General features: G+C 37.1%; 1 protein-coding gene across 12 annotated transcripts in view; it reads right to left on the bottom strand.

Moving 5' to 3' along the window:
* Nucleotides 1–26936, bottom strand: part of DENND4C (DENN domain containing 4C) — a 72064-nt gene that overhangs the window by 15639 nt on the left and 29489 nt on the right. For 9 of the 12 annotated variants that reach the window (XM_074855019.1, XM_074855018.1, XM_074855020.1 and 6 more), the window contains 19 exons: nt 25621–25873; nt 24591–24660; nt 23216–23385; nt 21440–21681; nt 20536–20602; nt 19808–19866; nt 18244–18388; nt 17619–17794; nt 12335–12435; nt 10661–10879; nt 9565–9710; nt 7987–8117; nt 7030–7162; nt 6380–6586; nt 5592–5720; nt 4736–4880; nt 4265–4411; nt 1876–2001; nt 936–1076 (listed from right to left, as the gene is read on the bottom strand). In XM_074855019.1, the coding sequence (XP_074711120.1) occupies nt 936–1076; nt 1876–2001; nt 4265–4411; nt 4736–4880; nt 5592–5720; nt 6380–6586; nt 7030–7162; nt 7987–8117; nt 9565–9710; nt 10661–10879; nt 12335–12435; nt 17619–17794; nt 18244–18388; nt 19808–19866; nt 20536–20602; nt 21440–21681; nt 23216–23385; nt 24591–24660; nt 25621–25873 (2807 nt within the window). Of the gene's footprint in view, nt 1–935; nt 1077–1875; nt 2002–4264; nt 4412–4735; nt 4881–5591; nt 5721–6379; nt 6587–7029; nt 7163–7986; nt 8118–9564; nt 9711–10660; nt 10880–12334; nt 12436–17618; nt 17795–18243; nt 18389–19225; nt 19324–19807; nt 19867–20535; nt 20603–21439; nt 21682–23215; nt 23386–24590; nt 24661–25620; nt 25874–26936 lie in introns of those variants that run through there. The other 3 variants (XM_074855024.1, XM_074855027.1, XM_074855028.1) reach the window with 3 other exon arrangements.

Genomic DNA, 26936 nt, shown 5'->3' with positions numbered 1-26936 from the left:
TATATATCAAACTCCACAGTTCGGCTCGGTTCTGAAAAAAAAAACCACAAACTGCCAACTATCATGTGTGTCTGCACAACACAGAAGCGTTACTTCATTTATGACACAGTCATATTTAGAAAATATTTAGTATGTGGAAGATCTAAACTGATCTTATAAATATTCCCATTTCCTCAGGGGAATTGGGAATATTTATTGCCTAAAAAGCTGTGTTAGCTAGGCAAAAACCTCCATAAGTAGAGGAATTCTAAAACATTAGGATCCCAACAGAGGATCCAATGTACCATTTCCACTGCTGAAGGATGTCTGAGTCTCACATTGATGGTACTTCTTGACCAGTCATCACCTCTCATAACTGCCAAAAAGGTTCTGGGCAACTTCTTGCCTGACAGTCAATTCTTTGCTGTCAAGCTACACTGAAGCTGGACTACACTGCCTTAGTCAAGGATAGGCACAAAAGCAGAAAAAATCCAAGAGCCCCAAGATTTGGCCTTTGTATATCCATAAGCGTTCATCATAAAGCTGCAGATGTGTAAATAGATTTTGTATGGCGCAAAGACAACACACATTGTTCCCAGGTTATACACTGGCAATGTAAGCCACAGGAATAGAGACTTGTCGAAGGTCAGCAAGGTTTAGGTGACAAAATCAAGAATAGAGACCCTAACCCTCTTCGTTTTCTAGAACGTTACTGAAACACTCTCAGTGCGGGACAGGGAAAAATCCTGATTTCAATCTACTCAACAGTGATTTTCAACCTCAGAATCCACAGGTCTCTTAAGTCACCTGCAAAGGATAATGGTGGAAAGCAAATGTGTGAGACATCTGCATCTCAAACACAAGTTTTGCTTATTTTCATAGCATGAAGATTATTGCAAAACAGTATAGCACAACAAAATCAAGACTTTAGCAAGCTGTTTCATCCAGTGACTCACCACCACTGCTTTTCCTTCCACTGCTATCAAAAATGCCAGACGGAACTTTCACAATACTGTTACCCCAAGCAGGTGGGTCTGCTGGACTACGAGTTTCTATATTCAGCTGTTGCTTTTCATTAGATTTTTCAGTACAAACTTCTAGAAAAAAGAGAATGTGAACTTTAGTTAATTTAACTAAATTATTTCATTTGCACTGTTATGGAAAACAAACTCAAATGCTTTTCCCTTATGTAATTACAATCTAAAGAATCAGTCCTACTAGGTACTGAGCATTTCCTGGAAATAATAGCCAGACAGATGACAGTAGACAGTATTATGCAGAGAGCGCTTAGCTGTTCACAAGGTTAAAACAAATGCCAATTTCTTCCCTTGGTATTTTTTTAACTAACCAAAGTAGAGCAGAAACAGCAGTTCTCAGATTTACATGCAGGGCTACTCGTCTAATGACAGCTTTAGAAGCCATAAGTCACATTAAGGATGTAGTAACACAGATATGAAACAGATTCAGCAATGAGAAAGACAAAATACAGAAAAATTAAGGGCAAAATCTGGATAGAAGACAGGAGATGACCATGTTTTCTATAGTTGGGAAGAGGTGGTAGGAAAAAGTACTGCCTTTTATTAGGTCAACTGGTACAGCTGAAAAAATGGTCAAGTTTTCAAATATACAAATGAGAAGAATGGAATCCAAAATACTGTGTGCCCCAGAACTTGTCCAATTTTTCCATGTTAAACTAGTCTAATGAAAGGCTATTTCTACCTATATGTATTCCACTGCTAATATCTAGGGCACAGAAGTAGTACACCAGATTTCATACAATCATATTTTGACCTTGGCAACATTATGAATTCAATACATTAAGTATCTGTGGTAGTCTAATCCATGAAGAAGATGTATTACAAAAAACCTTCATCAATGTAAACATGCATACTTAACCTCCTATTAGGTCTTCAGCTTTAGAAGAAATATCTTTCTCTACTTGTGTTTCAGCTGCATGAAGACTATCCCCATCATCTCTTAAAAGTTCATCTTTGGATCCATAGCCCTGGTCTGACTGACCACCTGTTTGAAGGAATACAAACATATGCCTCAGATTTGTTTTTCTTTCCTAAATTTATTTTTCAATATGAAAATAAAAGAACTGAAAATTAATTTGTTTCACATTTTGTTTCAACAGAGGAGTTCATATTAAGACCACCAAAATGCTCAATCTGTGCACAGACAGATGTAATTGGTGATTGTGACAGCACAGATAATTAGGCTACACAATCCAAATTTACTTTTCTAATTATTACATTAAATACAAGTTATTCCCCCAGGAACACTATAGTGACTAATTATTTTTAATGCATTGTATGTCCTTTCATTCCTTTCCCTTCTCATTAGCATAAAATATTTAATTGCTGGGCAAACTAAATTCTCAAATGCATCTACAAAAGAAATTTAGACAAGCACAACGGTAATTGAGCAAGCTTCTAACAATGAATACATCCCAGAACTGTACCATAAACTGTACTACATCTTTGTGCTATAGTGCAAAGTATAAAATGTAATAGAAAAAAAGTAAAAATCTAAACATTTAAAAAAGACTGCTCCCCCACAATACCAGTTAAACTTGACAGCTGTAACTCATTCTTAATAAATAAATAGTTTACAGTAGTGCAAAAAGTCTGCCACAGGAAACAATCCAGAAAGATACTCTTTTCTTTGTTATTTTTATCTGAAGTGCTGTTGCATATGCAAAAATACAAAAATATTATATGGAACATATCCCACAGCAACATGTTAAATAGAATTATTTAAATGCCTTAGAGTACCTATTAGAATACATGACAATATTTAAAAAGATCACAGTGTAAGTAAGTTACTGAGTGTGAAAGGTATTAGGAAGCTCCATAAAACTTGAGTGACAGACTTAATTTATCTACAGTATATATTACTGTTGTTTATTTTACCAACAAAGAGTAAACATGTAAAAAAGAATGACATTTAGAAGTTTGAGTAGCCATTATTTATTCCATTTGGCTTCTATATTAAAAACCTTTTCTGCAGAAAAGTAAGTTCTGACATTCTTCGGTCCTTATTTTCTCTCTATCATCATTTCAATAATGTTAGTATCCCTGCTTTGCACAGAAGTGAAAACACCCTATCAGTAAATGGGTGAATTACCTTCAGAAGTAACATTCAAGGGTAGAAATAATGCACACGTGCATCCAAGGCTTCACACCATATAAGTCTGCACCCCACACCATGATAGCCAAGGACAAATGCGGCACCCAAGAGACAGCAAAGAGCAAAAAGCAGAGTAACAAAGAGCAGAGAGAAGGGAAGTTCAGTAATCTAGGCAGGCATATCAGATGAAGCACAGGAATCAAGACTCAAAAGTTCTCTTTACAGAAGGGCTCAAGGTATTAAAAACACAGAGTGTGAAAGAACTGTTTGTACATTAAGTTTTGAAGTACACACGAAAAGGAAGTTTAGTTGAGACTGTGCACAGGTAGGATGTAATCAGTACTAAAGCAAATATGAAGAACCATGAATTTTGTCTTGCCATCTCAAGTGATTAACTTCCTGTGCACTCCCTTCCTATGCACTTCTTTTACTCCAGTTTGTCTGGAAGAGTGCACACCACATTTAAGGCAGGACTTTTTCTCCACCTTATCACCTGTCTTTCCACTCCCAGGGTGTCTCATAAAGACTGTATGACTGTATGAATTTCTATTTTTATCTCCAAGTCTAGCAACTTAAGAAACAAGAAGCAAGAACTTAAGCAACTTAAGAAGCTTGAATTATGGCCTTAAAAAGCATAGTTTACTATAATCAAACATAACATACTAATTCCAGGAATGCTAATTAGGCCTTTCTGGATTACCATCAAGGAGCAACATTTTAATTGAAGTGTTAGCTTCTAATCACCTCAGCAACTTTCACTCCTTTCCTTTAATGCAGGGAAAAGGTTTTACTCATGCAGACTATCATTTCTATGAATACATGACAATATGCAAAAATTGACCACTCACATGTCAGAGGCTTCATACCTCTTCTGAAGCTTAGTACAAAAGCAAGGTTCATGAGACCACAGCAAGACATTTATTTTAACATAGGAGTACTTCTGCTACAGTTCACTCTAACCTAAAGAAACTGTGGTAAAGGAGTAATATTCAACAACAGTGGTGTTGTTCTTCTTCACATAGTTTAACTTCATGCTTCATTCCCTACAGCTCAAGAGGGGAAGGTGGTGGTTGTGGAGGGGAAATCAACAGGTGACTAGAAAATTTAACCTTTTGGGGGACTGTTAGTAGTGAAACCCAGCAGAATCTAGTACCTGTGCTAGAGTGATTATCAATGGAATCAAGCCTGACTAAGTCACTGACGAAGAGAGTGTGCTCCCCACTGTTAGCATCATTAGAACTATCCACGCTACCATGGCTCACCATGTCCCCATCACTTCCACCCGTGGTACTCCGCAGAGCTAAAGACATGAATGAGAGCTGGTTAGTAAGAGAGGATTTAACTTTTCAGTTTTTTAAAAAAAATCTAACCTCTTCAGACAACAGTAAATACTTTTGCTTGCACATATAAGAATATGAAATTCTAGTAGCAGAATTTAATCAATTCTTCAGTGTGCAAAAACCATTCTAAGACTGTTTCAAGCATCAAGTTGGCAATTAACCATTTTTATACACTTAAGGAAAGATTTTCCACTTGTAAAAGCCACAATGTTAGCTGCAGTCCCTCACAAAACATGTCATGCTCTTGTTCAGCAGAAATAAAACCATTTCAGCTAACTTATTACCTGATATCACAGGTACTCGTGGGTTCTGCGCTGATTTCTTTAAGCACTGCCTAAATTGTGCTGTGCCACGAACTACATTTCGTACCTTTGTCCACAGGAATATGCCACTGCGGTTACTGCTAGGCCAAGGAGACTCTAAAACCGCCTACATAAAGAGACATTGCAATAACAAAAACAGTAAGAAAGTTACACTAAGAAACAGTGCAGTGAGAAGCTTTTCCTTCCATACTCAAGGCATTTCCTGTCCCTCATGTGAAGGACAAATATTTGAGTTTTTATGAGCTATTCCCTTTTATGAGTGGTTCCCTTTTATCCCACAGCTCTGGATACAGTAGCTGAGTAACAATGAACAACAGATCAAGATTTCTTTAAGTAAACAAGTGGGTTTTGTTCTTATTTACATACTTAGGTAACAACAGATCAGTTTAGCACTTCCTTTCCTATCACTTTCCATAGTTTCTTATATTACTGGAGCTTGGAAGCAAGAAAAAGAGAGGGAGGTTACTTCAACTAGTCTAATTCCAGCCTTGATCCATCTTGGATCCTGCTACCTTAAAGGATACACCCAGGAACAGATGGGTTTGACATGGAAGCACTAGACAGGTTCCAAAACTTGGAAATGGAAACACTATAAATGTGTAGTCCAACAAAATTTTTGGTTAGCTTAACAGTGTAAAATCATAGTGTAGGTCCAGTTAACTGTAAGTATGTTCAAAATGCACTGCTTGCCCAACAGAATCAGCAAATCCAAGTGAAGAGTTGTAAGTAACAATCTTCAAAACATGCTACAGGACAAGAGGAGTGACAACAGCAAGACAGACATTGGTCCAGTATCCCTTGTCAAGACTTCTCTTACCTTATTGTAATAACCATAGGTGATGGCATTTGGCTGTATTCCAGCATTTTTCATTTCAAAGAGGACTCTCACAGCCTGAACTGGCTGACCCCACTGTCCACAGAGCTGCATTACAACTCTGTAGCAGACCTGACAAGATACAGAAATGCATAAATGGACTAATGACAAGGATTTTGAAACAGTTCAAGCTCTTCCTCGATTTCCAACTTTTACACATGTAAAAGAGAAAGCCATGTGAGAGCAGCTACTCAGTACGTAACACTCAACAGCCAGAAGAGGGAGCAAAAATTAAACAGGAAACCACACGAGCTGAAATGACATCAGCAGTCACATTGTTGAGAATGCTGATTTTTTTTCCACTTAGCTCTTCTGTTTGTGAAATAAAGGAGGGAAGGAAATGCCCATGCAAAAACCAGGATAACTTGCTATTGTGTGCCTGTGGATCTACTGAAAGAATGGTATGCTGCACACAAACCTATTATTCCTTCAGTTCAGTGAGGCTGCAAAGCATTAATTCAAAGTGCATTTTAAAAACAGGGACATTCAAGGACTTCCTTCTTGAAGAAATCTGGGAATAGCCACACGAAGTAGGAGTACTTGACCCAGCTGACACTATGCTGGTGATGAAAAAGGAAATGAACTTCCAGTTGCCCTAGATCATTTTAAGGTGGCTTTAAAACAGGTGAAACTGTAAATATGCTTAACCTGGTGGTGGTGGTGAAACACACTATATTTGCACCTTGTCTTCTATTCCATGTTTATGGTAACATTTTTTTATTTGCACTTACCTCATCTAGTGGTTCCACATCAGTTTTCCTCATTTTAATTAGAACATCGGATGCCTGCTGCAGTGCTTTCACCTTAGGATGTGCAACTCTGATGTAGGCTGGCAGACAAATAAACCATAGGCTGTAACTATGACTGAAGAGACACTTAGCCCACTGTGGGGGGCTTACGTAATACTTCTTGGCTAATTTATGGGCTGTTTTAATCTCCTGTAAGAGAGAAACAAAACACAAAAGCAGACAAACATGTAACATCCTGAATCTAGAAGACATTACTAAGTCAGATACTGGCTTCTTAAAAGTAAGCATTTAATAATAATGGACAAATATTCAACTGAAGCTCCCTTCTGCAACGAAAAACCAGCATCAGAATTAATCCTCTTTTTTCTTTCTTCCCCATTCAACCATTATTTTTAATTTCCTTTCGTTTTATATTACAGTTTGAGGCTTAAAAATGGGTTTGACAATAAACTCAGATGCTAATTTGTTTATTTGTTGCCTTCTGTTTCTTTCACAAGTGTATATTCTCAATGGTTACAAAGGCCTCACCTGTAACAACATTAACTTATAGTATAAATAGGTAGCGGCAATTTTACAAAAAAGCCTCTTATCTTTCAGTATTCACACAGTGATTACAGTAAGACTCATCTGACCTGTTTTGTCCTCTTTGCCATGAGTGCTGGACTACTGGAAATGCTGCTCCCAGCTGGGTGTCTGCTGAAGGAGAGTTTGAGCTCCTGTGGCCTGTCAAAGAGCTTGAAATCTAGTCGTGGGAAGTTTTTATAGCTATATAGACAATTAAAAAAACAGAAAACAAAAGCTTTTCACTACCTGCTGATAGCAGGAAAGCTGTACAAAGACAACCTGCGTGCAAAGAACTGACAAGAACCAGGGGCAAAAAAAAAAAAAAAATAAAAAGGAAAGAAGACAGCAAGATCCTTTTAGTCTTATTCACAAAGATATCACAAGATGCCTTGGACATTAAATCTCCACTGATAATGGAAACAAGAACCAGACTACCATCCATATGATGAAGGTCAGGTAAGCATAGATGATGATTAACAAGTACAACAGTTGGAAACAGAACCTTTGTTACCTCCAAGAAAGAGAGGAAGAAAAAAAATCATACCCAGAGTGTCTGAAACTCCACACTTCCTGCACAGGGCTGAAAAACACTGAATGAAAGAAGTCTGAAAACTGGAGTGGGTGTTTTGTTCTTTTGGTTCATCAGCTGCAGATCAACACTAGTGTGCAGATCCATTACCCACCCCCTGTCATCTCCACTGTGAAACAAAGTGCACTGCAATTGCTACAAAATACACATGGCTCAAACAGGAAGAAAGACACTGAATACATGTAGAAAAGTATTACTATAAAGTTGGCAAGAAGTTTCTGAAAAATTAAAACCAAAATCCACATGCCCTGAAACATACACACACACAAAAAACACCGACTTCTAGAGCTTCAGAATCCTACCAGAATCTGAGACTTTATATCTTGTTAAAGATTATTCTGAACATTAAGGCAAGTCTTGCACCAAGACAGAACATCTGGCCTGCTTAACATCATAAGCATTCTAGTTTCACTACATTTGGCTGTTTAACTTGTACCTGTATTTTGGCACTCGGTCCTGTCCATCATCAGCAGGAGGTTCTGGTGGCATTATGAACACTGTGTGTTCACTTTTTTGTGACTCATCAAGCTCAATTAACCGTGTATCTTCAACGGAATCTACATCAACCTAAGAATGACAGTTTATATTCTAAGTACAGAGTTTGGCTTTGGGATAAAATGTCCTTTTTAACACTAACTATGTAAGTATATGTAAAAATATATTTAATACATACTCTATTTGATTATATATATAATATATAAAAGAAATTATATTTGTTCTAATTACTCAAATATCAAGTCCACAGCCTTTTCTTTCACAATCAGATATCCCTAAACATTTTGAAGGACAAAATACTTTCTCTTGTTTTTCTGTTCCTTTATCCAGAAAGAGCTGGGGGATGTGGGGGCAGGCGGGTGTGGGGTGGGGGAGAAAAATAGAGTTTCTTCTCAACTCAAAAAAATCCAAATTAATAATTCTATTAAAGATGTGTCATTTACTGAAATATTAAATACAAACCACTAAATTTTCATATTACTGTAAAGCAATTAATCTCTTTTTCAAATACTTCCTTTCCTGAAAGTAAGAAAATGCAGTAATCAGCATGCTTTCAATTTGTTGACATTATCTACTAAGTACAAAATCCTAGATCTATTCAACTAAAGCGCTTTCATTTAGTTTAATTGAAAGAAACTGCTGTTTTGCAGATACTTCCAATATGACAATTTAAATATGCAACACATTAATAACATGCAATAATATCAAATTCTTAACAGTATTAGATGAAGTATACTCTAGATGCCTAACCCATACTCAGCAGAAAAAAAAAATAAAGGCAAAAAAGTTTTAAACACTTATTTTGTGGTCTGTTTACAAGTGTTAATTTGACCGGAATCAATATTGAATCAAAGGCTTATTCTATAAGAACTTTGTATGAAAACGAAGGTTCTGTCCAGAAAGAATCATATATATACACCTTTAAAAAATACATATAATTCCCTAGCTCCTAATTTTTATATTGTGAACTTGGAATTTTACAGATGAAGCTATAAACTCAATAACCCATCTAGACCAGAACCGCGCTGAAGAGACTGTTTCAAAAAACAAGAATGGGTTACAGCAATCTTTCTCATATAAAATACAGGCAACGAAAGGGAATCTTACCTACATAAATCAGTTTTGACCACAAGTGGAGCACTAGGCATGTTTTTGTGTTTTAAGTTTAAATTGTGTGAAAAAGAGACACAACGCAGATGACCACTGGTAGATAATGTGATTAACATTTAAAGGGAAGACATGGATGGCATTGTGGTAAAGTGTCATCTACTGTTATTCCTCACCCTGTCTTATAGCTTGAGATACTACAGGGCTTTAATGAAAGTTTCCTGCATCAGTATGGAAAATGATGGCCATGCAAGAAGATGAAGCAAGAAAAATGACTCAGCAAAAAACACCAAGAATTCCAATCCCTCAAAACACTTGCTACAGAGGGTATCCACCTTTACAACTAAAAACCAGGACAGTAACACAAAATTAACAGAACCATATAATTTAACAGTATTGCTAGATTTTTCACCTTTTCTATGCAGTCATCAAAAAATGCCAAGCCAGTATCCTTGTCACTCACAAAACTGCATTCTTCAATAAAGCGGCTGAATATCTGTGTTTTGGTGAGATGTGTGTAGAACTTTGTATAGGCACGGTCTCTGCTTTTTAAAAATCCTGGTTATAAAAAGGAACACACAACTAAATAGCAGTTATGAGCTCCGTAAGAAATTAATATATAAAGTGTCAACATACAATATTTAAAGTACTAATACATGAAGTATTTGCTTTATCAATAAAAAAACCTACTTATCACTACTTGCATTTGGAAGATTAAAATAACAGCTTTTTTTAATAATTATTTTTCACTATAGTTACCAATACTTGGGAAGCAATCATCCCCATGTAATCAGCCCACTGTTTGTTGACTTTGTATGCAAGAAAAAGGAGATAACGACCTTGTACAAAAGCAAAAGTATCTTAACAGTTAAAACAATACTAAAACAAAAATTATGTTATCCTAACAGGTGATGAAAATATTTGACTTTCCAAACCTTTGACTAAAAATCTGTCAAATCTCTCTTCCAGTAATTAAAACAAAAATCAACAACCCCCCACAAGAAAAGCCCCAAAACGCCACCACCACCACATACAAAACAAAACATGTGACATTCAACTCATAAGCAGAGCTGAAAAGTTAAGGTGATGAGAAAAGTAAGATGACCTTTGCTGACTATTGTTTTGTTATGTTTCTGATCTCTGTCCTATTCTCTATTATCTTCCCATTTATATCAAGAACATTACTCTGTTCTTCACTACTGGGCTCCCGGCATTTTTGGTCTGTACAAATGGAGAAATACTCTTTCATTACCAAGAGCTGCCCTCACAGAATATACCACACACAGAGGGCATCACGCTACTGAAAGACAACTTTTCTAATACCAGAACCATTGCAAAACTGCAGTTCTATGTGCATGTATCTGTGGTATAATCAACTCCAAATAGTTTCACTTTATATAATTGCAATTTTAAATATTGCTAATTGACCTTTTGAAGTTAAGGAGCTCCTCAACCCTAAAGTTGTAACAGTGCCAATGCTATCAGCAGCTAGTTTGCCTCACCCTCACCTTGATGATCAAACAAGGAATCAGCAGCAGTTGCTTTATTTGAAGGCGCCTGTGTGATTGGCTTAAGAAATGTTCTGTAACCCTTTAAAATAGATGCCATGAAACGGAGAAAAGCTTCCTGGATCTCCATCTCAAGTTCTATCATCTTCTTCTGCCAGGAGAAATCTGCCTCAATAGGAGTCATCTCCACTGCAGAGCCTTCTTGAGTTTTCCTGTGAACTAGCAATGAATAAGACACACAATCCTACATTAAAATGCAGTGCATTCAAACAGGTAACCCTTGCAAGATGCTGAAGATGGATTTTTCTTTTTTCTACTTGCCCCTATTCAAAAGTGACAAACACTAGAAATCCTGTGATTATTTTCCATTTGATCTGGCTCATACAAAAGGCAGGTTACCTCAAGAGTTGATTATGTGTTTTTCTAACTCATCCTGCCCTTTGGGACATGAAACAAGGAGGATCTCAGGTGAGTTAATGTTACCACACATACAACTGAATGTAGTCTTTCAGTAATATATCAACACAAAGGACCATGTTTTCCCTGTTCTGAAGATTACACACCTGGAGAGAAAGGACCTAAAACTATTTTTCCAATCAAAATTCTAACATTTGACTGTACCAAAGGGTAGAAACAACTAGATGACATTCAGAGTTTACTCTTGCACTCTTAAAAAAACAGTAGCAGGTACTGCTGAAAATGATAGTTACATGCTTTTTATTATTACAGAAGTATCAGTTATCATAATATAAATATTTATATGTAAATATAAACAACATATCTATTATAATATAGCCAAAATAGAAAAACCAGCCATCTAGAAAGACCACTGTTCTGCTCAAGGTAAAATTAAGAAGTAGTTCTACATTAGGTAGACTGCATGACATACCCTGCTGATAAAACCAAAAGAAAAGTTGAGGTTTTCTAACAGATGAAGTAAAGGCTATCTGCAAAAAGAAAAAAATTACAGAAAATTGAGGCAAGAACACCTTCCTCTTAATTAGTGCACTTTTCTGTTTCTGTAGCTTACAGAGTTTGTGTATCTTGTATAACTGTGAGTTCTCCATAATGATACAACCTAACATACTCTGAATCAGTGTACCTTGAAGAGCTACAGTCATAAGGAAGCAATAACTGAAAACTGTTAGGTCAGCTACAACTTTGCTCTTACCTGTACAAGTCAATAGGCTGAAGACAACTTTTTCTTTTTCTTTTGACAAAATACTTTGTCAAAATTTACCTAATCGATTTTTTTTGTAGAAAAGTCTTTATCTGAGATACTCAGCAGCAGTATCTGCACAATAACTGAGATATTCAACATTATTTTACTCATATTGCCATTTCCTCTATTATTTTTATCAGAACTCTGAATATTGTTTTAGGTCGAGATCCAAATATGTTTTAGCTGAATCTCTGTTTAAATACGATTTAATCATGAGGAAAGACTAAAAAAAAAAGCTCCAATTTTAGGAAGTCACAGCAAAGAAAGTAAGTCTAAAAAAAAAAATTCACACCACATATGATGGAAGGAAGTCTTTACATTTATATACTAATTATAATTTAAGACTTACAGGTGTGTATCAGAAAATTTAGTAGTTTTCTTTGAATAATTACTTTTCTTGCTTTAGGCAGTTTTTGTTCTTACCCCTTCCCATTTTATTTTATATATTTCACCTGCTGCCAGCTGTGGGTGCAGTTTCTTTAAGGTGCTGAGCAGACTTTTACACGGCTTCTTAGGAATCTGCTTCCAGTTGTTGCTCTTCTTATCATCTGATCTGAAACACGGGGGAGGGAAAATGGGATATATAAAATACAGACCATATAAAAAAGAACAGCTTCCACAGCCCTAAGTTGCTTCATTTTCAGAACGTAACTAAAAAAATAAAGTATTTTGAAATCTTGTCACTGTCCCTATTTGCATAAAACACAAAAATGGAAGTGACGTAACTCAGAATTTCATTTCCTCAGCTATAAATAAAGCTATGAGTAGAGTTTTCTCCAGTCTGTATGGAGAATGTGCATTAAGATTTGATTTAGACTTTTTAGTTGGAAGTTTCACTTAGCTGATTTTCCTTTCACAATTTTTATCAGTCTTGCTAATATAATTTAAGCATACTAATCTGTATGTGATTACTATGCAAAATGTATACTATCATAAACCTGCCATACTGCTTCTGATACAGATAAAGGCAGTTCGAAATACAGCATGAACTCGCTATTGCAAAATGCAGGAAGACCAGTCTGGTAGCTTTATGGTCATATGGAACACTGTAACATGTCTACGGCAACTCAATTCCAGCTTCAGCCACAGGCTAGCATGGACTAGGAGGATTGGGAATTCAGTTCACAGTTTGAAAATTATGTGGTTGATTAAGCAATGGAGTAAATTGGCCCCAAGAGATGCTCATCTTTGTTAGAAGGACAATGGGTATAATGCCAGATCTTGCTTAAGCTGTCAGATATAAAGACAGAGAGAATAGGGAGTACAGAATCACTCAGGATGGAAAAGACCCTTGGGATCATTGAGCCCAACCATCAGCCCTACTCTACAAGTTCTCCCCTACACCATATCCCCCAGCATCTCATCTAAACGACCCTTAAAGACCTCCAGGGATGGTGACTCCACCACCTCCCTGGGCAGCCTATTCCACTGTCTGACCACTCTTTCTGTGAAATATTTTTTTCCTGATGTCCAGTCTAAACCTCCCCTGTTGCAGTTTAAAGCCATTCCCTCTTGTTCTGTCGCTAATTACCTGTGAGAAGAGACCAGCACCAACCTCTCCACAATGTCCTTTCAGGTAGTTGTAGAGAGTGATGAGGTCTCCCCTCAGCCTTCTCTTCCTCAAGCTAAACAGTCCCAGCTCCTTCAATCGCTCCTCATAGGATTTGTTCTCCAGGCCCTTCACCAGCTTCGTTGCCCTCCTCTGCACTCGCTCCAGCACCTCGATATCTCTCTCGTATTGAGGTGCCCAAAACTGGACACAATACTCCAGGTGTGGCCTCACCAGTGCAGAGTACAGGGGGACTATCACCTCCCTACTTCTGCTGGTCACACTATTTCTAATACAAGCCAGGATGCCGTTGGCTTTCTTGGCCACCTAGGCACACTGCTGGCTCATGTTCAGCTGCTTGTCAATTAGAACCCCCAGATCCTTCTCTTCCACACAGCTCTCCAGCCACACCTCCCCAAGCCTGTAGCCATGCAGGGGGTTGTTGTGGCCCAAGTGCAGGACCTGGCACTTGGCCTTGTTGAAGCTCATCCCGTCGACGTTGGCCCACCGATCCAATCTATCCAAGTCTCTCTGTAGAGCCTCCCTATCCTCAGGCAGATCGACACTCCCGCTTAACTTGGTGTCATCTGCGAATTTACTGATGATACACTCTGTGTCCTTATCAAGATCATCAATAAAGATGCTGAACAGAAATGGTCCCAACACCAAGCCCTGAGGAACACCACTTGTGACCAGCCACCAGCTGGATTTAGCTCCATTGACCACCACTCTCTGGGACCGTCCATCCAGCCAGTGCTTGACCCAGCAGACTGTTCACTCATCCAGCCCATGGGCAGCCAGTTTTCCTATGAGAATTCTATGGGGAACTGTGCCGAGTGCTTTTCGAAAATCCAGGTAGACAATATGCACAGCTTTTCCCTCGTCCAACAGTCAGCTCATCTTGTCACAGAAGGAGATCAGGTTTGTCAGGCAGGACCTGCCTTTCATAAACCCATGCTGACTAGGCCTGATCCCCTGGTTGTCCATTATATGACTTTTAATGGCACTCGAGATGACCTGCACCACGACCTTCCCTGGTACTGAGGTCAGACTGACAGGTCTATAGCTTCCTGGATCCTCCTTTCTGCCTTTCTTGTAGATGGGTGTCACATTTTCCAGTCCACATATAGTGGACTCCAGTCCAGTGGGACCTCCCCAGTTAGCCATGACTTCAGGTAAATCATGGAAAGTGGCTTGGCGAGCACATCTGCCAACTCTTTCAGCACCCTTGGGTGTAACCCATCTGGTCCCACAGACTTGTGTGCATCCAAGTGGTGTAGCAGGTCTCTGACCACTTCCTCCTTAATTGTGATGACCTCATTCTGCTTCCCCTCCCCATCTCCCACCTCATGAGGCTGGGTGTCCAGGGAACAGCCAGTTCCACTGCTAAAGACCGAGGCAAAGTAGGCGTTGGGCAGCACCTCAACCTTTTCCTCATCCTTTGTTATCATGTTTCTCTCTGCATCCAATAAAGGAGGGACATTTTCCCTAATCCTCCTTTTGCTGTTAATGAATTTATAGAAACATTTTTTATTATCCTTAACAGCTGTAGCCAGGTTGAGCTCTAGCTGCACTTTGGGTCTCCTAATGTTCTCCCTGCATAGCTTGTCAGTAAATCCTGAGAACTCCCGTGCCTCTTTCTGGTAGAAGGCTGGGGAGAATTGCTGTAATACGGAGTACAACAAACCTTGTGGCCACAAGACCTAATCAGTTATTACTATCTGAGCTGATGCTGTCACCACTTGTTTTGCACTTTGCACCAGTGAAATGTTTGTTCAATTATTATTTGCTCAATTGGCATTGACACAGAACTATCTTAGGAAGGAAACCAAAGTTTCAGGAGTTAAAGAAAAAATGCATGCTTATGGATGCCTTTGCCCATTTTTTTCCCCACCATGACATGCTTATAAACCATGTAAGTGGTACTGTTCCAAAAAAGGAGAAAAATCCTGCTATAAAAATAAAACAAACTCTCAAAGCTTTGCCCTAATAAGGCTATTCCTTTAGCCAGCTTTCAGTGTTACTTTCACAGAGATAGCCAAAAACATCCATAAAAAGGCATTAAGGAAGATGCTGAATGAATAAAAGGCCTTCAGTATTTTCTGGCAGTAAATAAAGCTTCAGTCTACCATAAGGAAGATAGCAGCAAAGTTGCTCTAAAAAGACACTAGACAGACAGACTAATGTAGTAAAAAAATACTGAATTTTTCAAATGTTATTCTTCTATTACACAGTCTTTCAAAGTTAGCAACGGTGCTGTTAAATGCTTTTACACCTCAAAAAAACCCCAGAGATTTGCCACAGAAATAAAGAGGGGCAGAAACAGACATGGATTAAATAAAATGGAACATTAATCTTTACTCTCTAATAGTGTAGTATTTTAGAATTCTGAATGATCTTCAGTACAAAGAGATTTACAGAGATTTGGTTTTCCCTAAACATCTCCAAAACTGAAAAATGTCCTCATTTCCAGGTTAAAAAAAATTTATAATGCAGGTACCAACATCTCACATATACCCAAGTCAAATGTTACACATGTCAAATTCATCTGGAAGTCAAGTAAGTGGTACATATGAGATATATGCAAAATGGACACCAAAAAAGAAAAAGATCAGTTAACTATTGAAAGAGAAATGGACCTTTAAGACAGTAAAAGAAAAGGTGCAACAATCTTTCCAGTTGAGTGCTTCATAAGAGGTCAGCCACTGGTAGATTTTTAGTTCAGTAATCAATTCAAGTAAGGTTGGTACTTGGTCTTTCTAGCAGTCATCCCAACAGAATCCTGACATCCTTATCTCCCTGCTAAATTCCCTGTTTCTATCTCCTTCATTTTTCTGCAACCCAGTCTTTAACTTCCATTCTACTTATGAACAAAAACATTCAGGTTGCAGTATCTTCATATAGGTTTGCAACATTCAGGTTGCAAATATCTTCATATAAACAAGTTATCTTCCTTGAGTTTCTTTAATACATTCTTCTTTCACAACACCTATTATAATTATTCTTTTGGTGGCATAATACTTTGATATACAGTGATGAAAATGCTTTTTGCAGTGTTTTTAATGGGGACCTAGGGGAAGGAGAAAAAAACAAAAAATAAACAATCTGCTCCATTGCTTACTATTTCCTTTGATGCTACTAGTAAAACAAAGCATTTCAGTAATATAAAGGAAACATTTGCTTCAGTAGAGGAAGGGTCTTTTGACACAATGAAAATCAAGAAAGCATTCAACTGGTCCATAAATCTAATGACTAATTCTAACTCAAATTAGTAAAAACAAAAGGGTTAAAAAGTGACATGAGGTAAAACTATTTTCACACCGAAAGATGTCCACTTTATTTAGTGATGTTCACCCTCATCTTGAACTAGCTTAAATGCCTTTTTGTATTTATGATCTAATTAATTTAAAATGGAAGGGTAATTAGTAAGTTACTGAATTAAATACCTGAAGCAACTGAATTTTTCTGTTATTTCTATTCTCATTTAGATATATTACAAGAAAACAGAAGAGTTACTCAGCCTCTCCTCAAGAAGCTGCAAAGAAACTGTTCATGCAACACTTTCAATTTAAGAAAAGCATTAAAAACCTAGCAATTAAGAGAAATATTTTAGATTAAATGTAGTCAAGACACCAAATTTTGCTTGATCTCACCAAAAATTTGGCCCTTGTAACTGGAGAACAATTTATTAACACTAACATAAAGTGCCCCAAGTGCAAGACAGCATCAAAACCTGTCATGAATGGTCCCAAAGCACTCATGTTCATAGCAACAGTCACTGAACACAGGCAAACCAAATTCAAAACTGGTAGGTCAAGGTGAAAATGTAAGAAATGGTGGGGCAGGAAAAAAAAAACCAAACAACACTCTTCTTCCTCTTTTCTAGCTTTTGTCCCATTTCCTAATAAGCAGTACTAGAAATAGAAAAACAAACAAGAACACATTACCATTGTTACTAAATTTATAGCAACATCTGCATGACATTTTTATAGGCAGCACCAAGTGTTGACCCTTGACTTGGGAAGTTTTAATTTGCTATGAAGCATTAGTAATGAGAAAAAACACAGAGGACACTAAGGTATGAACCATACTAGATAAAACAGTGTTAGTTAGTATTAATTTTATCTCCTGAGCATCTCAGCAATCTCTCCACCTACAGATAAATGTAAAAACTCCATAGAACTTACATGTATACCATGTTTGTGTCTAAGTCAATGCACACAATATCCTGTGGTGGATCGTACAGATCAAAGTATCGTGAATCAACTCCAACAATAAATGGAACAGGTGCACTGAGTACGGTGGCCAGAGACAAAGGACAGAGGGGGATATATGGACATTGCCACTGAAATGGAAATATCATCTGAAGGAAAAAATAAAGGAAATGAGCACATTAAAACAAGACAACAGATACTGAACAATAAAAGCCAAGAAGTTACATGCAGCAAGTTGAAATTAAATTGCTAAAAGGCTTGCAACACTGTCAGAAAGAAGTCTATCTGTAATGTAATAATAGTTTAATAATATAATAATTTAATATAAATTATATATAATAATAATTTAATGTTATAATAATAAAATCTTACCTGTAAATAAGTTTGACCACTTATTTGCAGTACATCTCTTAGTTATCTATGCAAAAATGTTTATGATTCTGATAGTTATAAGACATGCTAGGGCACCTTAACTAAATGTATTGCTGGGAAAAATTATCATTTAGTGCATCAGTAATTTTAACTTAAAAATGCCTTGTAACAACTGTGGAGTTTGTACTGATTTCTCTCACTGCTGTACAGAACACTTTGTACTTACAGCTACCACAGCTTCAGCAACTCCTGTCAACACAGCTGGTCTAAGAGAATGGAGGAGGATCTTGCCTTCTAGTAATACGAAGAGTAACAGAGTGGCACAGTTTTCTGGTCCAAGATTCATGAGCAGAGTGCTAAAGTTTGCTCCACTAAGGTGTGGGTAGGAAGGGAGAAGGAGAATAAGATGTTACAGGATTAAAAAAAAAGTCACTACTATCAAACTTCTGACAACTGTTTTAGTCCAACTAGTTCAATGGTGCTAATATCACTACACATCAAATATCTACCTCTCTACCTAATAGCTTGAGGTCATAGCTATATGAGACTTGTACCACCATAAAGAAACCTAAATTTAAATTCCTTTGCTAAAGAAACATATGCTATACCACGCTACTGCTGAGTTTGTGTTGTTTATGGCACTCTCTCTCATATATGCACAGACATCTTGTCTTTCACAGAATCGTCTAGGTTGGAAAAGACCTTGAAGATCATCCAGTCCAACCATTAACTTTATAACATTAACTTAATAACAGTAAACCAGATCTAACTGGTTAACAACTAATCCAAGCACAAGTAACACCAGTTGTTTCACGTGATGGGTTGCCTTAGGCAAAAATCATGAACTAGAGTATCCATTTGATCTTAGAATCACAGTATCAAATTGTAATAGTAGTCAAGTAAAATCAATCTATTACTCTGATAGTAACGCGCCTTTAGTTTCTAGAGCTTAGACTCTGTTTCATTTGTTTGGACTGTACACACTTAGGAATTGTAATGATACCTGTAAGAGCACAGGGGATGTAAAATCTGTCCTTAGAAAGTGCTTACATGTTACTTTTCAGTTTGATGGCTGGTCGTAATTTTTCACTTAAGAGACTGTATAATAGATGTGATTAAACATAGGATTCTGCTGCACACAAAATATTTATGATAATTGGGGGGGGGGGAAATTAAAAAAGGAAGAATATTTTAACTTAAAAACAAACCAAAAATCAGCAAAACCATGCAAACAAAACCCCATGTCACAGTTACAGGGAGCTCCAGCCCAGAAGATGTAGGCAGTATCCACAGAGACTGCATCAACCTTCAAGCAACAAATACAAATTTTTAGGTATAATTTTGAATTTCAAAAATGTTTGCACACTTATGCGTTGACTGAATTCACACAACTGCTTGTCATAAACGTCTCTCTTGGATCCAAAAAGGGGAAAAAAACAAGGTAACAAACAGTCTATCTATATTATTAAAAAAAAATTTGCTTACTACACAGGTTCTGAAAATAGAAGATATTAAAATACTTGTTTTCTCCTCACAGCCTGCTGCTTCTTTCTTTGGAGTTCCTACAATAGTCTGGCAATTCATCTTTATTTCAAGATAATTTGTGATATTATTCTTCTACAAGGGACAGGCCTATGTCAAAAAGACAACACTGTATAATATTATAAATGTGTACTGAGCTTTCTGTTTATAAGATCTAAATATTGCAGCAATGTTTGGCTTCTTTCTTTCATTCCTATTTGCCTCTGAACTTTTCAAGTTGCAGACATTTAAAGCATTAATAATGATACCTTAATGGCAATGGTGTAGAAACTGGCTGAGACAATATTAATGCATCATGGGCAGAAAGCTGAAACACATAAAGTAGTATGTGATTGATATGGACAACTCCAAAGTTAATACACTATAAGACTCCAGTATAAATGTATATCCACAGTCTCATAAACTGCCTGGCAGACAGTCACAATGTCATGCAAGAGTCACAAATCAGAGACAATCTCTGGGACTTGTGTTCACTAGGTCAACAGAGCCTGTATTAGTCACTGAAACAATTCTCAGAAGTTATAGGAAACTACCTATGACTCAGTGTTGAACATGTAAGTGCTGCTAGGTGATTAAACAGAGAAACACAAGAGACATTGCCCTGGGGGACTAACCTTTGACCCACAGTACTGGGTGGACAAGTGAGAGAAAGACAGAAAACCACCCCATCAATGAGGTAATGCAAATGGTGCCTATAAAATGAAAGGGTAATATATGGCAGAAATTTCAAAAGTGCAAGTAGGACGCTGCTGCCACCCACACCACTTGAAGTCTGAAATAGTTTCCTTTGCTAAGTTACCCCAGGTTTATACCAATGAGAGAGAAATCCAACCCATCCATCTCCTCCCCTCTCCCTTCCAGCAGATGGGTATTCAAAGCTGAGTAAAAAGCCTAAAGGAAGAAACCAGGCTTTCAAAAGCAAGAAAGAAGGTTTGCCATTATTGTAACTAAAAATGGAAGCAAACGCTTTGCTTACCTGAACAAGAATTCTTGGCCTTTGTGGTGAAGGGAAAGGTATATTGTGCATAAAATGGGATATGTGCCTGAAAAAAAGACAAGATGTTAGAAAACCAGCACCAGGGACTAATCAGGGACTGAACACAATGTTAATCATGTTTTGGAATTACTATGGTACCATATTTTTAAAACGGCTGTTAAGATTTACTTACTGTCTTGATAAGTTTAAGAGCCTATTTATGCAAACTGCAACAAAGAAGCTCCATTCACCTACATTCCATGCGTGAAAATTAATACTGGCAGCCTCAGATATGTATGCAAAAGATAGAAACACAGGCGCATTTAGGCAAGCCATTTAAAATCCCAGGCAGCCTAACCCCATTTGACAGAGTTTCTAATGAGTCTTAACTAAGATAAACTGTATACTTCACTATCAGACATCTAACACAGTTTTGAAGGTAACATATTTGAGCAAACTTTTAGGACCATGAAAAGCATCCTCTGCAGAGTTTAAACACACACAATGTGCACTAGCTGCAGTGCTTGAAAACAGACACAAGATATTAATTGTTAATACACAGAGTCCCTGAGCTTGTATCTATTAATAAAATGCAGGACGGCAAACCTTAGCGTGTATCTTATAGCTCAGTCATTTTGTGTATTTGATGTAGTTAAGAGAAAGGTAAACAGGCTTGACATACTGTAACAGAAAAGCCACAGTAAAATCCAGTTTACTTTCCCGACACTGCAAGAGCCATTACCCTTAAACAGAAGCAGCAACAATTTGTATCAGTACAACATAAGCTACACAGTGCAAGCAAGAGGATGAAGCAAATGTAGCAACTGTGACATGTATAAATCACATGACTTCTTGAGCTGATATAATTACTTTCCCACAATACCTTGAAAAATGTTTTACATACTTTTCAATGGGAAGAGGATGAGGTCCAGAGACAGAGAGTTTGTAGATGAACATAAGAAATTTTCTAAATGCTTCAAAGAAAGGCCAGTGTGAGAGAAGGCAGATGCATTTGTTGGAATTGATGGACTTTGAAGTAACCACTTTCCTCTCTACAGCTGTCAGGAGACCCAGCTGCAATTGTTGTTTTTCTGTTAGCAGCTCCCGGGGATAAGGCTCATAAAACTGAATAGCAGCACCATAAACCTAAAAGATTAAGAAAAACACCTGAGCGGACCCACAATTTAACAGGAGATTCAGTTAGAACTTTTGAAGCATCCTTTTGTCTTTAGCGTTTGCTATAGTGTTTTTTCTGATAGCTTGTGAAATGACTTTTCATTTATGTAACATACACAAAATATCCTTATAAATGAAATGCTTTGGATTCTTGTGCCTCTCTTCCTCTTTTTCACTGCACTTTCTTCAACCAGCCGTTCATGGTAAACTGACGGAATCAAATTGCATGCTGTGACAAAACCCTATCCATTAACTGTTATGGTCAAAAAAACCCAAACCCTCATGAAATGCTTGTGTTCAGTAAATTCCCCTATCATTACCACACTAAATAAAATTATTTTAGCTTTGACATCACTTTTCTTAATCTAAACAGCTACCAACCTTTTCTAATATTCCTTCCCTTTTTGTCAGAGTTTCTTAATTAACTGAATTATTCTGGCAAGCTTAGCAAAAGGAGAACAGGGAAAGATGGATACCACAGTATACATTCGATCTGAGAAAAATACTGCCAGCTACTTCATTCCTCCTTGCAAAAGCAATATTAATAAAAGACTTTTTTGTTATTTGGATATGGAGAAGTAAGTTTCCCTTATAGGGGACTGAGGCAGAGTGGAAGTTGAGCTGATATCACTAATAGAGCCAAACTGCTGTTTATTAATCACAGAGAGCTAATCACACATTGCAGTCACTTATTCCCTTGTGCAGTTCACATGCACACACATGGACACAGTTGGCAAACTGAAGCAACAGCTGGGAGACCAACCCCAAACAAGGGCTGCCTTGCTTCACCAGGTCTACCCGTAATCCTAGAGCCTCTGTCTGTGTACAGCAGACACTGCCTTCTCGCATGGGCTGAGTCATGCAACACATTTTTAGTGCCAGTGTGTGCTGGTGGCCTTATACGGATTCAGCAGATGGCTGGTGTTTTGAATCTATCACTTCATGTGAATTCAACAAGATCAGTGGTCTCAGGAGCTCATCAGCTCTTCAGAGCCTTTCACATGCTACTACTCAGCACATACTTTTCCTCTCCCTGCCCTGCTGTTTCCTGGTAACTGCTTTCCTATTCATGCACATAGATACCTACAGAGCCCAGTTACACAAATGCATACAGAAGTGGCTTTTAAGGTAACCACAGGAAAACTGTAACTTAAACATTGCTAACACATGTGGTAAGTGAACAGCTCTTCAACATGCAGCCTATACGTCCGTTCCCAGAAACTTCTTACTTGAAAGAACAGGGAAATCCATGTGCTGTGAGTTTTGGTTTTGTTAAGTATATGGTTCTGCTTACATGGGACTGAACAGCACATACTCTTCCAGTTATTTCCTGGTTTGGTTTACTTCCATCACATACAAACACTTAAGAAAAACAATTTTATAAGGGAAGTATTTAACAAGTTATTTTGTAGTATTTCTCAAATACAGAAGAAACAATGCCTATTTATCTCCATAGAAGCCATATGAACTAAAAGCAAAAACTAGTCACAGTTCAGAGCCATACCTTTTCTGCAGAAGAGCAGGTCAGTACAAATGTTGAGAACACTGGTAGTGGATATTTGGTTTGAGGGTCCCAGCACTCAATAGTAGCTCCCATAGGAAGGCAGAAGAGAGGAACAGATTCCGACAGTGGGAATGACTCATAGTTCTCTTGAGGATATCTGAATATTAAGCCTTCAGAATGGGAGAAGGAAAAGTAAGCACATTTGGTTGCCATCCCTAAATAATGTAAGCAACATATTTTCCACAATGTACAGCAAAGTCTGGTTATCTGGACTTTATAACTGAAGAGTACATCTGCAGAAGAAGAAAGCCTCTCATCTGAAAGTAAGACTAAGTCACACAAGTAACAATAATTTTAAAATTGTGTATGAATACTGAAGCACTCCCTTTTGGTAACTATTCAAAAAAGAGTACATAGTAAAAACTAATTTACTTTAAACCAGTTGGGAATTACCTGTGCTATTTAAATGTGCCATTGGAACAGGCTTTCTTACAAAGAATTCTTATGAAGAAAGTGATAACTTATCTACTGTAAAACCAGCAGCAGTACTCCATTGAAAATAGTATAAACTAGCTGACTGTCCACATTTTCTGCTCATCAGTCAATATGTTCAATGTAAACAAATTGTTTATTCAGTTTTAGCATTTCTTTACTACTGCTGTTCATCTAGCTTATTTTATGGTACAGGGACTTCCTTATCTATGCTTTACATTTCTACTTGGTAGTTTACTCCTTTCAAAGAAACTTGGTGCACTTAGTGCTCAGAAGAAACTATTTTGAAAATTTTTTTTGACTTCTTCAGAAAAAAGATAATAATCTGTATCAATGCATTAAAAAAACTTGTAAAAACCAGACTTAAAAGACTTTTTGTCATTTATTGTTCATAATATTTTTCACTCTCCTCAAATAAGAAACAAGTGAATAGTTGTGGAACTGAAGGGAAGAAACACATTTAATTTTCAAATTAAATGGAAGACATTTCATTAACTCTGAAACAAAAAGAAATGAGTAAGGTTAAATGGAATTTTTAATTACTCCTTCTCCATCACCACGAACACAAGAAATGTGAAGTGTTTTATTACACCTGAAATCCTTGCTAAGCTTTCCACTGAAGCTCCTAAGATACCAAACCTGTCATGATAAGAACTAAATTAATACAGAACAATGCTATTTCTATTAAGGCTTTTTTTTTTCTTCCTGCAAAAAAGCAAGGAGAGCACAGAAGGCATCAGAGGAATTGATTTCAACTGACATACTCTGGGAACAGAATTCTGACAGATAGCACTTAAGCTTTTAAAATTATTATTTGATTTCAACAAGGCATTTGAATCCTTCTGTTAGCATGTTTAGACAGTCTGCTTCTAAATTTACTTACCAGCTTTATATGCTAAGGAGTTAGAAGCTGGCACAGACTTCTTGTAACAAAGGTATACACTGGAACCCCACTGGAAGATACAAGTTTCATCTTAGAACCAGCAGAAATGACAACAAGCAGCAGAGAAATCAAGTGTAAGCATTTGAATACACTCCCACTTACAAGCAAAGCAGACATTTAAACAAAAAGCGTTACAGAATAAAATGACTGGCTGGCTGTTGAGTGCATGCAAATCACGAAACCAAGAATTCATCCTTCTCACATTTTTTAGAGATTATAGGATTTAAATAAAATAATCATACCACCAGACCACTCTGACTTATTCCAACAGAAGAATAGGGAAAAGTGAAGCAAATCATTTGCACTTTCACATTTTCTTGGTTATTTAAAAAAGGAGACTCTTATGGGAACCTCATCAGTGGAAGTGAAATTCAAAACATCACCTGAAGCTTTTATCATACTGCCATAAACTGGTAATTTACACACTGGTTTTGCAGTTTGTCTAAATACACTCTACCATTTGGAAAAAAGTCACTTATTTCAGCCTGAGTAAACTAAATGCAAAACAGACTAAACAAAAGTGAACTGATTGAAAAAAAGGTGCATGAAGAAACTGGAAGCAGTAATTATCATTCTTAAATGCCTTAGTAATTAGGGATTATTAAGAAACACAAAAAAAGTATTTGTGATTCATCCTGAGTGTCAGCATCACCAAGAGGTAGTGGGGGGGGAAGAATAATACTGAAAAAAAAAAAAAAATCATTGCACTACTGCTAAATAACACCTAGACATGAATATGCAAACTGAGTTAGTGAGTAATCAGTATGAAGTAATTCCTAACATGAAACGAAATCAGAGCAACAAAACCTACAAGACTGAAGTCTCACATGTGGTATACAGAATGAAAAAATGATAATGCAGTGATAGAACACAATTATAACAGTGCTAAGAAGAGTTCAAAGAGCTACTCCTGTGGATCTGTTTGTTGGGTTTAAAAATAAAAAAGAGGCTCAAGCTTTTAAATACTTACCATACCACAATTTAAATTCTTATCAACTTTGCAGAATGTATGAGGAGGGGTTTCTCCTTTGCTAGTAACGATAACACAGATATCCGTAACTGCCAATGAATTCTGAGGTCGTATCGGAGGAGCCCTTCGATATGTGATAAAGATCCGTTGAGAAGAAGCTGAACTGTTGTTAACATTAGCACAACGACCATAAGGAGTAGCTTGAATCACCTCGCAGCCTGAAATGATACGTTCCTTCCCCTCATATAGAACTCTGCAGATAGGAAGGAAACAAAATATTATGCATGTTCAAATATATATTAACTTGCTCAGACAAATCTATTAGCACCCTATGTCATCATTGCAACATTCTAATGTGCATTTTATACATTGTCTTTCATCACATGCAATTTGAGGCAAAGAAATTATTCAGAAATATTTAAATATTATAAGAAATCTCTGTAGGAACAAATCATAGTTACGGAAAAATAAGATCAAGCCACACTGAAAAGGATTTAGTTATAGAATTGGTAGGAATGCTGCACTGTCAATGAAAATTAAATACAAAGGAAGCTCTAAATTGCTTGCACAAATGATACCTGATAATTTCTTAGAAATTATTTTCATCACTAAGACGTCTGGGAAGTAATTTTGGGGTTGCTTTTTATTTTTAAAAAAAGGAATGTTGTTGGAAAAGAACAACAAAAGACAGAAGTTTGCTTCCTAGATATACTTTTACAGAATTACAGTATTTTACAGAATTTACAGTAATTATTTACTTTCATAGTTTGAATAACATTCCTTAAGGGAAGAGGTGGGGAGGGAGGATGAACTAATACTCCATTCCACAGAAAAGGAAGAAATAATAACTACAGTTGACTGTACTCCTAAGCTGTACAGCAACATCCACATGGTAGCTATTTTTTTAGCCAGATTACTAGTTTAGATCACCATATTCTTAGCAAAAAAAGAAAGATCCTTCACAGCAGCTAAATGAGCTAAAACTTCACACTCCAATCTTTCCCAAACATAAAGCTATTAGGAAGTCACCATGAGAAGAAATGTGGAAGTCAAACCATACCTCACTGCATATTTCTAACGTACAGATGCTATGATAGGGCATTTCTCCATTTACTTGATTCTCTGCAGCATGTACAGAGTACTTGCCACCTTCATCTATCTTTACAACACATGGCAAGATTTAGGATAAAGGTAACACATTAAAACTTTGTATTTTGTGACCTGCAACTTCCCGCATGCAGTCCATCACAACTGTACTTTAAAATATAACAAGGCACTGTATTTTATAATGCCCCAAAATACCCTTGGTTAAATGT

This window comes from Strix uralensis, chromosome Z (assembly GCF_047716275.1).
Source record: "Strix uralensis isolate ZFMK-TIS-50842 chromosome Z, bStrUra1, whole genome shotgun sequence".
In the NCBI taxonomy this organism is placed as follows: domain Eukaryota; kingdom Metazoa; phylum Chordata; class Aves; order Strigiformes; family Strigidae; genus Strix; species Strix uralensis.
The sequence above is the reverse complement of the archived record's forward strand: the minus strand, read 5'-3'. Positions and strand labels throughout refer to the sequence as shown.